Source organism: Vicia villosa, linkage group LG1 (genome assembly GCF_029867415.1).
Source record: "Vicia villosa cultivar HV-30 ecotype Madison, WI linkage group LG1, Vvil1.0, whole genome shotgun sequence".
Lineage (NCBI taxonomy): Eukaryota > Viridiplantae > Streptophyta > Magnoliopsida > Fabales > Fabaceae > Vicia > Vicia villosa.
In genome coordinates this window covers 12,419,285-12,430,696 of record NC_081180.1, presented here as the reverse complement: position 1 = coordinate 12,430,696, position 11,412 = coordinate 12,419,285, and the positions used below count along the sequence as shown (strand labels likewise).

At 29.0% G+C, this 11,412-nt stretch overlaps 1 protein-coding gene across 2 annotated transcripts; it reads right to left on the bottom strand.

Annotated features, from left to right (window-relative positions):
• Positions 1-5,836: 5,836 nt before the first annotated feature.
• On the bottom strand, positions 5,837-8,743 carry LOC131601134 (mitochondrial outer membrane import complex protein METAXIN-like). Of its 2 annotated transcripts, none has more exons than XM_058872896.1 (6): positions 8,504-8,743; positions 8,038-8,378; positions 6,666-6,742; positions 6,479-6,539; positions 6,237-6,381; positions 5,837-6,135 (listed from the first exon to the last, which is right to left on the bottom strand). In XM_058872896.1, the coding sequence occupies exons 1-6, from the start codon at positions 8,646-8,648 to the stop codon at positions 5,948-5,950; spliced, it is 957 nt and encodes a 318-aa protein (XP_058728879.1). In that variant the 5' UTR covers positions 8,649-8,743; the 3' UTR covers positions 5,837-5,947. The 2 variants fall into 2 exon arrangements, with proteins under 2 accessions (XP_058728879.1, XP_058728871.1); XM_058872888.1 differs by having other exon boundaries at positions 5,837-6,138; positions 8,504-8,739.
• Between the last annotated feature and the right edge of the window lie 2,669 nt (positions 8,744-11,412).

Genomic DNA, 11,412 nt, shown 5'->3' with positions numbered 1-11,412 from the left:
CATAATTATTATTATATTTTTAATTTTTAGAATTCTATAACAACTTAAAATATATTTGAAATTTTTTTGTAAGTTCTCCAAAACTTTCACTCAATATAATTTTTGAGTTTTCCATATCATATTAGAGAGTTTTTTGTGTTAGGAATAAAATCAAACTCCAAAATTCTCCTGCCCAAAATATTTATATTCTTTTCACTCAATCCTTCCTATTTTTCAATCTATCCCTTCCTCTCCAAACTCACAAATAAAATTTTAGACTTTTTTTGTGTTAAATTCATTTTTTAAAAGAAAACAAGAAATTTTCGAAATTCTCAACACCTTATTATAATATTAGATAGTATATATGACGAAATATAAGAATTATCCAATGAATATAATTTTATTTTTATAAATAGAATTAGAGAAAATATTTAAATCTGAAAAAGAAGTTCTATTAAATTTTATTTATATTTATTTTTGAAATTTTTTATTTTCTCTTTGTAATTTTTTATAAATAGAATCAGAAGAAGTATTTAAATAAATAAAAAAGAAGTTCTATTAAACTTTACTTGCATTTTCTTTTGAAATTTTTTATTTTCTCCTTGTGATTTACTTTTTAGAATAATGATATTTATAAAACTATCTCTTTGTGATTTACTCTTTGAGAGGTATATCGAAGAAAGTTGTATCATTCAAATGGTATGTTAAAAGTTGTATCGCTGGAATGGTGTGTTTATATGTTAGATGGTGTTAGTTCATAGTATTTTCATGCGTTGCCGTGCTAGGAATAAGTGTTTTAAAAATCAGATCGGTAATCACTCTGGTTTAATAGTTAGATCAGAAATATTATTGAACCAGTGTAAACCGTAAAATTAGAAAATCGGAAGTTTTTCTAAACCGACAATTTAGATGATTTTTTATCTTTATTTTATTTTAAAAAATTAAAACGACGTCGTTTAGATTATTTTAATGAAAAATTAAAATAAATAAAAAATAAAAAAAATATTGCTTGATTTTGTTATCGAAAATTTTAATAATGAAGAAGGAAACTTAGTAGACAATGAAATTATTTTGTTATAAATTATTCAATTAGATTATGTTGCGATTAAACTTTGTTTGCAATTTATACATTATAATTTTGTACTATTTTATTATTTGTGATACCTATGTTTAAAATTTGAATTTAAACTATGAATTTGTGAATTTATTTATAATATGATATTTAAAAAAAAATTAAGTGCTAGTTATATTTTGTAGAGACTCAATCATCAGGTTCGACAGATTTTTACCTATATAATTTTGTCATAACGGCCGGTCTATTCAACTGAATTATCCAAATTATTCGGTTTAGTCATGTGGTTCGACCGGTGACTCAGTTATTCGACCAATAAACTAGTGACCCAATACCCTCACTGATTTGATATTCGGTCTAATTTTTATAACACTGCTAGAAAATAAGTTAGTTTTGTAGTAATAATCATTATTTTAAAAATTGGATCGAAAATTTGTGAAATATTCCATTTAGTATTCAATTATTCAACCAATTAAATTTATTGTCGAACGAACAATATGATAGATTAATTATAGGGTTAAATATGTTTGACATCCCTGTAAATATAACGATTTTCGGTTTTAGTCCCTATAAATTTTTTCTTTAAACAATGATCCTCCCAAACTTTTCCGTCCCTAAATTTGGCAAAAATATGAAAACGGTTAAGATTGCGGGGGTTTTAAACCTCCTTTAAATAAACCCAGAAAAATCCAGAAAGAAGAAATATATTGGTTGTGAACTTTTGTCGAACACTTTGCGATCAAGCGATCAAGGTGAAAACTGAACAATGTCATCTTCTTTTCGCTACTTCTCTTTATTCTCTTTAATCTCATCCAAATAAGTTGTATACCACACACAATATAACAACAGAAAAACATAAGCTACAACGAAAATATTTTTCAGAAATAGCATGCAAGTAGTTTCTAAAATGCAACCATATACTTACCTTCAACGTGTAACTTTTAGAAATTTAAACCAAAAACCAATATTTTAAAATTCAACATGTTAATTTGATTAGTTCAGTTGTGTTAAGAGGACTTCATTTTTGTTCTAAGAGGTTACATTACATGTTATTAATATGCATACAAATGCAAATGTACTATGCTACTGACATAAGTTCAAACCTATATAGTGCTTCTTAGCCAAAGCAATGTGCCACTTGGTCTTTTAATAGGATTTTAAAATACTTTCAAAATAAACAAATATTATGCGTTCTAGTGTTGCGTGCACATACTGCTAGGAAGTTTAAATTATGCAAGGGAATAATACATGCAAGTAATCCATACATACAAATTGTCAGAAAGAAGCACACATACATAGACAAGTGAAACAAGTCCTTAATAAGATCCAAATAAAACATAAAAATTGGTTTCTTTTCCCATTGTCCCTCCATAAGCATGCCACTGACATAGAAAATATATTTTACAAAAATAGCTATCGCTATTGTTGCTAGTATTATGTACCTGAGATAGAAACATATACTATGTTTAAACAACACGAACATGTAAAGTATATTCAAACCACACATTTTATTACATTATAAAGAGTATTATTCCTAATTAATAGAAATGTTAACTTCTAGATACCACAGAAAGCACCAAATAACATATACATGTGAGACTGTGTATAAATTCAACTTGTTGTGTATAACTTTCAACTATGATGGAATTTCTAATATATGAACATGTACTTGTTTAATTTGTTCCATATAACAGAATTTAAAGTAAAACATTCTCGTCCAACCAGAAATCGTGTTATTAACAATGTCACAAAATATTTGCAAAGAAAATAAGGAACAAGTAGGGAAATTCTCCTACGTTTATTCAATGGCATTTTAGAAACTTTTTAATAGAATACCACAACATTTGAACAAAGGTTTTGGTGAGAAATGGAGGTGGACCTGTTTCGTGTAACCCTTCCATTGGTTTTGATTTAAGACTTGAATTGGAAGAGGAAGATGAACTTCAAGATGAACCGGCATTTATATAGGCTAAAAAGAAAGACAATGTTGGGAATCGATGTTTTAAAATTATTGTTTTTAAATTATTAAAGGGGGTTTAAAACCCCCGCAATCTGTCTTTTTTTTTTTAGTTTTGACTTTACTTTACATGGCGTCATACGTGGCGTGCCACATAAGCCTCCGCTAGTGCAATCTAACGGGAGGGACAAAAATCGTGACGGAAAATTTTGGAAGGACCAAAGTTCGACGAAAATTTTTATAGGGACTAAAATTGAAGGGTGCCTTATTTATAGGGACTAAAAACTTATTTAACCCTTAATTATATACAACTAAATTTCATATATATGTCACACACAATTTATATGTTCACAATTTAATGAAGTAAATATTTTAAAAATTCATTACAAATTAATAAAATAAATACTTTAAAAACTCATTATAAATTTAAGACAATAATATGAATAAGACATATAATAACACAACATAATTGTACATTTAATTTCAACCTTCAATTATGAATAATTGGAACAAATTAAAAAATTATAATAAAATAAATTAAACTAAATCAAATCAAAATTAAAATATAGACCATAATAAATAAAGGAGCTCCTGCAAAGGACGACACTCGAAGAATATCGAATTCGATTCTTGGTGGAAACAATGTTTGGCCACTGTAAATTACGACAAAAAATATTGACTTGAACGACAATCAATATTGAGTTGCACAACATGACTATATGTATGGTTGTATAAAAAATAAGGAATTATTTTTGTGATTGAAGAATGTTTTAAATTTTGATATTGACATATTAAATTTAAAATAAAAAAAAATTGACCAATTTAATGCATTTTTTTGAACCGGATTATATAAAATTGACTCCGATTATTTGGTTTGAATGGTTTTAAACGATTTAATCTGATAATTTCAATTTTACTCCAATTTGGACCCAATAGCACATTTTAAAAGGTTGATCAAATTGGATTCAACTCCGATTCCTGATTCAACCAATTGATCCAGACAACTTGATCTGATTTTTAAAATAGTGGTTGTAACTAAGTTGAATAACTCTTACATATAAAGAATATATTTGAATTACATCTATGTTTGTTTTGAAAAGAGTTTGATTCAAAAGATTAAGGAAAAAAAAGGAGAAGAGGGATTTTAATTATGTGTATATTCAATTTAAAAGATGAAAGGCTTTATAACTAATTTATATTTTTATTTTCAGAATTTTTTTTATTTAAATATTTTAATCATTCCTATAAATATTTTATAGTTCAGTTTTAATTCCAATAAAATATTATTTTGAATAGCTCTTATTATAGTTTTTTTTTGTTTGATACTTGCTCTTATTATAGTTTTGTATCTATAACTTTGATCTCTACGTCTATTTATTTTAATTGAAGTTGACTGACATGTGAAGATTTTTTTGTCACCCATATCATATAACTTAACATCATACTTCACTAAAAAATGTGTTTGATTACGGGATTATAACCCTCCCTAAATGTGAATTTTTGCCACCCATATCATATACTAAAAAAATGTGTTTGATTACGGGATTATGGGGGCCGTTTGTTTTGGCTTTTATCTAAAGAGGAGTGTTAGTAACACTCTCTTTTCAACATCCTCTCAAACACTTACTTTTTTATTGGTTGAAACATGTGTGGGTCCTTCACTTTAGAAATAGGTCTCACATAAAGAGGTATGACCCACACATGTTTCAACCAATAAAAGAGTGTTGAAAAGAGAATGTTCTTAGCATTTCTCTTATTTAAAATGATTTTTATAGTGTTATAAAATTTTGCGAAAAATAATTTTACAAAGAAACTTTTTATAAAAGCTTCAAATGAAAAATTTGTTTGAATAGTTATTCTTGAAATGTGATTTTAGGTATTTCATCTATTTATGGGGAAAAAAAATTTGGATATCAAACTTTCAAAAAAAACACTTAATTTTGAAGATATTTCAAATAGATTTTCATATTCTTGAAATACAACTTTTTGAAAAAATTGCGATTTTGACTAAGTTTTGGTATTCAATAATCTATGTTTGTGTTCTAGGATGTCAAAATTAGTGTTTCATTTTAGAAAAAACGAATATAAAAAAACTTGTAATATTTTGAAAAACGATTTTCAAATATACAAAAAAAAAATCATTTTTTTAAAGCTGAAACAAACAGGCTCAATAATCCTTCCTACATGTGAAAATTGAAAATTTTGTCACCCATATCATATAAGTTAACATCATTCTCAACTAAAAAAAATGTGTTCGATTATAGAATTATAACCCTCCCTAAATTTCTTCGAATATGATGAAGTGTTGTTCATGTGTGTGCAAAATTTTCTCAATTGATTTCAATCATTAACATTGATAAAAATTAAATTAAATTAAATTATCATATTAATAATTAGGAAATACACTTTATTGTTCATGTATTTGACTTAAGGAGATATGCAAAGAGAAATTGCCTTCTAAATTACTCCTTCCATTCCTACTCCATTTTTATTTATAAATAAATTTTGATTTTTTTTATTAAATAAATAATGTATTTGAGGGAATACAAAACAAAATACATATTGGCGTCACTGCAAACTATTTAGTCTAAATATAACTTATAGAATCTCTATTTAATAATAAAAATCACAATATTGTGTAAATTAAAATATCACTAGGAAGTAAAAGAAATGATATTTTAAGAGAGTTAAATCAAATGTTTCTTTGAACTTGAGTTACGACACATGGTTCATTTCTTTCAAAACTCAGTATACAGCAGCATACGATTTCAAAGATGAATCTGTTTGACCATACTTATGTATAGAAAATATTGGACCATAGGTGGTAATGGACGCTAATTTTCTCGTTTTATAAATTGCACATTAAAAAAAGTGTATGAAACAAATGTTTTAATCAAACTTGGCTTGGTAATTGACAAGATAAACAAATCAGTGAATCTTTATTCACCCTGATTTCTACCTCCATCAACCTTTTCTCCCTCCACTTCAGCAAAATCAAATGACATCATAAGTGTGAGAAAAACAGCAACTGCAACCAACTGTGCTGCAACAAAATATCTCCCCTTCCTTTTAAACCTTTTCTCCTCATCAGTCTTCTCCCTTTTCGGCGCGCTCTTAGATGTATGTCCTTCTTCAACAACAAAATAAGTATTTAGATTAAAATAGCTTTGAAAATAAGAATAGATAACTCACTATTATGCAAAGAAAGAAAACGTGGACGTATCTTACTCTGAGTTGAAGGAATTCTGAAACCCGATGATGATGCATCAGTATGAATTTGTGGACCGGCTTCTATAATTTCAGTCTTACATTTTCGGACATATCTAACTAAATTATCATGTTCCAAAAATTTGATCCGCAGTGCAGAAGATTCCTAATGGTGCATAAATGAAGCATCTTGAGTAAGATTAATATTTGACAGCAACACTTACCGAGTTACCGGTAGATCGATATTTGATAGCAACACTTACCGGTAAAGCTTGAAGAGCAACGAGTCCATGTGCAAGAAAAATAGCATCCAAGCTTGATGGGCTGCATAAACCAAATATAAGAATGTGAATACATCACCAAGATGTCAAAGTCAATTATTTGCTCTAACAAATGAAAATGACACCAAAATATTGCCGCTAAAGCGAAATTATTGTCCGGAAGATTCACCTGTCCCCAAATAGGTAGTTCTTTTCGCCTAACCATTTTGATAGAGCATCATACGCTGAGTTTGCCCTCTCATAAATCTGTCCATCACTAAAAGCCATATATGAATACCATTTCAAATAGAAAATCACATCAAAGAGACTCCAAAATTGGCCTATAATCAACAAGGAGAAAATCACACCAATTATAAATCAGTTAAATACCATTTACAAATCTCTTTGGCACATTTATAATTATCTTTGATGGGAAACTAAGCATCAAAGTTTTCTAAGCAATTATCAACATGAAGAAAATAATGAAACTAGAGCTATGAAGCTCGGATACTCCAAAATTGAGGAAGTATCCGTATTGGTTACCATATTATTTTACATATCCTAATCCTAGAAGTATCAAATTATTTTTAAAAAACAGTTTTACCAGATACGAATGGGATATATCACGGATGCACACAAGTATTCATGCTAAGAAAGATGAAGGATATAAAAATGGTGAAACAAGGTTGTACATGATCTACTTGTAGAATGAAGATGATGTTGGACTTATTGAATTGGCAGATTTGTCTTTTGATGAACAGGCTTAGAAGCCATACTTTTTATGGAAGAAGGTAATGAACAAAAGAGACTGAATCATAATAACATTAAACTATAGCTTATTAAATTTGCTTCAGAATTATTGGCTATTGTTGCATATAGGCGCAAGCCTTGTTTTGAGTTCTTTCATAACTTAGATGAAAACTCTACAATTTGAGTTTTAATCAACCACAACAACCAAGCCATATCCCATTAAGTGTGGTCGACTACATGGGTCAACTTTTGCCATAATATTCTATCTAGAACCATGTTTCTATCCATATAGTTAATTTCGAGATTTTTTTAATAACTTCTCTTATAGTTTTTTTAGGTCTTCCTCTACCTCTAATTGTTTAACTCATCTTCATGTGATCTACTCTCCTTGCCACAGAATCTACGGAACTTCTCTCTACATGCTCACCCAAATCACGTATGTCTTTTTTCCAACATTTTTTCTACTATAGGTGTTATCCCAACACTCTCTCTAATATTGTCATTTTTTATCTTATCATTTTAAGTCATACCACTAATCCAACGCAACATCCTCATTTTTTCCACACTTACTTTATTCTTGTGTTGATTCTTAACCGCCCAACATTATGGTTATATATCAGTGAAGAACGATCAACCTCTCTTTCTTTACAAATATACAACTTTTTTAAACAAAACTTTGTTAACTTATCTAAAAAGCACCATACCAAGAATCTAAAGCTCAAATTTCACATATCCCGTATCATACTCGCACCCATACAATACAGGCTTCACAAAACTAGCGCAATTGAGAGAGCAAGAAGAAACAAACTGACCTCTTCTTTCTTGGCTACAGCATTATCATCAGTTATCCCATGTTTAACCTTCACGGATCGAACTTTGTTATGAGAAAGAACCTTCCCAATAGGCCAAGGAAGATCAGAATAGTATATACTATAAGCAGCAGAACCCTTAGATTCCAACCAAAGTTCATAAACAAGAGCATCATGAAGCCAGGTTGTAACAACCGCTTTAATCGCAATCCATTCCGGAAGAGAACAAACCTCACTATCCAAATCAACTACACCACCATTCTTCCTCAAAAACTGAATAATTCCCTCATTCTCATTATCATAAGCCACAAATTCATCACCAACCTCAAAATAAGGAATTTTATCTAAACAAAACAAAACCAAACCAACATTAGTATGAAAAATGAATCTAGACCCATGAATGAAGAACAATAAAAAAATTATCTTTGAATCACAAAAAGGGGAAAAAGGGAAATGGGGTGTTGGTTACCGGAATGTGGATCGTTTAGATGGAAGTTCAATTGGAAAGGGATTTTGGCGAAATTGAGATAAATGTATGCGGAGAGGCATTGAGGGCAACCGGTTGGGAGATCAAAACAGGGTTTTCGAACCACTAGAGTGGGAATTTCCGCCATGCATGCATCAACGAAGATTATTGCTGTGATTCAAATTTTGGAGAAAATTTAGGGTTCATGCTACTGTGTTTGGGTTTTGGAAATGTGATTTTTGTGTTTATCTTAATGGGCTTATTCCATTTAAGCCCAAATAAAATATCAACTGGAAATTCTCTCTCAACTTCTCATATGTCAAACACCCTGAGACAAATTTTTCTCTCACCCCACATTTTATACCTGACACCCTCACTTATTTTTAAAATGGCGAAATATCCTTATAAAAGTTGAGCTAAAACGAGAGAATAAAAAATCCGGTAGTCTAATTGAACAAATTTGAAAAAAAAATTCATAATTTTTTAAAAAAAATTGGTAAAAACTCGTAGTTTTTAGAAAAATCCGATAAATACTCATAGTTTTTTAAAACATTCAGATGTGTATTTTGAAAATTTCAGTAAAAATCCAAAGTTGTTTGAAAAATCAGGTAGTGTATTTTGAAAAATCTAGTAAAAGTTCATAGTTTTTTTTTTTAAATCCGAATGTGTATTTTAAAAAATCAGGTAAAAACTCATAGTTTTTTTTAAATTCGATAGTGTGTTTTTAATAAATTTGGTAAACACTCATAAGTTTTTTAAAAAACAATAAAAACTCAATAGAATTTTAGAAAAATCGAATAACAACTCATACTTTTTTTGAAAAATTCGATAAAACTCATAATTTTTTTGAAAATTTGATAAAAACTTATAGACCTTTTGAAAAATCTGATAAAAACTCATACCTTTTTTAACAATCTAGTAGTGTATTTAAAAAATTTGGTATAAATTCATAGGATTTTGAAAAATCTAATAGTGTTTTTAAAAAATCTAGTAGTTCAAATCTTGTAACTTTTTAAAAATTTGATAAAAACTCATACATCCCCCAAAAATTTGGTAAAACCTCGTGAAATTCTTTAAAAATACTATAAAAAATTAAAAAAAAAATTAAAAATTTGAAAAAGCACACCACTTTTTCAAAAACGTAAATAATCACAAGGGATATTAGAGTAAAAACATATGGATGTAACGTGCCAAGTAAAATTTGGGAGTGGCAGAAAGATTCCTCCTAAAATGGCAATATATTTTATGTGGTTACTATTACAATGTTTTTGTCAATTTTATAATTTTATTGCATTTTGAACTTCTTAGATTCGTGTCTATGGAGATATGTCACGTTATGAACGATTCTAAAATTATTCTTTTGGACTTTATTTTCATTACTATTGGAAGAACACTTTCAAACCATGTATCAATATCATCCAAAAGGGTCCTTCTGGAATAACAGTAAACTACATTAATGTGGGAATAGACAACGTCCACAATAGAATGGAATTGAACAACAAGTCCTTGTTCATATAGAGAAACATCATTCTTTGTGGACTCAATGCAGTTGTTTCAAACTTGAGTCGATCTCAATCTAGGTCTTATTCAGGATCTCATTCTCGGTCTTAGGTTGGATCATGTTCTCGTTCTCAACCTCAAGTTAAGACTCAGGTTCAATATCAAGCTTTGGCTCCCGAACTAATAGGATTTCTTAAGGGCATCAGACCTGTCAAACTCGTCTTTTATGTTAATAATGTTGCCCCTTTTATATGGAACAAAGAGGTAAATATTTAATTATATTTTGATCTATCAATTATATAAATAAACTTAGCATGTGTATTAAATAAGAATATTGTTCCGTTGCATAACTAAAAGTGGAGAAGATTGAAGAAACTAGGTGGAGTGAAGTTTCTTAAGCAATTCAGTGATGTGACACCTTGGATAAAAGGATGCGATGGTAATGCCTCTTAGATCAGTGACATTTATCTTAAATTAGTGTTGCTAATCTTCGATATGATGGATCAAAGAAGGATATCTGCATGGTTAATATTCCAACATCCAATTTAGTTTAGTTTAGGGTCCAAGATAATCAATCATATTGATAGTGGAGATTAGGGATTGAGTACCTAAAAACCCTTTATGAAGGTATTTATACATTGGACCTTCAATTGAGCTTTGGTTCTGTTATTGATAGTTATATCAAACACTTGACCGTGTCAGATAAAGATTCATTCCTTGAATTACAATAGGAGAAAAACCTTCAACTACGTACAACAACGATGGTAATTTTTATAGAAGAAGTTGTGTCTCTACCTCCTAAAGACCTATACATCTATTAAAGCAAAGACTGAAGGAATAAGTTACTCTAGTTTAGATGGATACTTTTATCAACACTTATCCAAAATTTGCCTGATGAAGACAACAGAAGATGACTCTAAAGAAGAACTAATTAACAAAGCTTTGGTGAGGAGCACAGAAGCATCTGATTCTGGATCAGGATCAAAGTCAAAATCTGATGAGATATCCGCGTAAGGCAAGTTAAGACAAATATTAATAGGTTTTCAAATATTTAAAGAGAAATACTATCCACACAATCTAAAAAACCATAGTAAGTTTTTGAATATTTAAAGACAAATACCACCCACACAATCTAAATGAAAATTCATTTTTTTTAATATCCTCTTATTTCAACTTTATATTTATTTTTTTTATGCACCATATTTTTCCCGATGCAACATTATAAAAAAAAATCTATAAAAATCAATAGTAAACAAACATAACTTAAATTTTCTAGGAGTGATTTCCAAAATTTTAAAATGATAACAAAGAAATGAAGGAAAGTTAAAGAAGAGAAAAATGTACACTAAAAGAAGAGAATATACGTGCAAAAACATATGAGAATGTGATATTAAGGAAAACATAATTGAAGG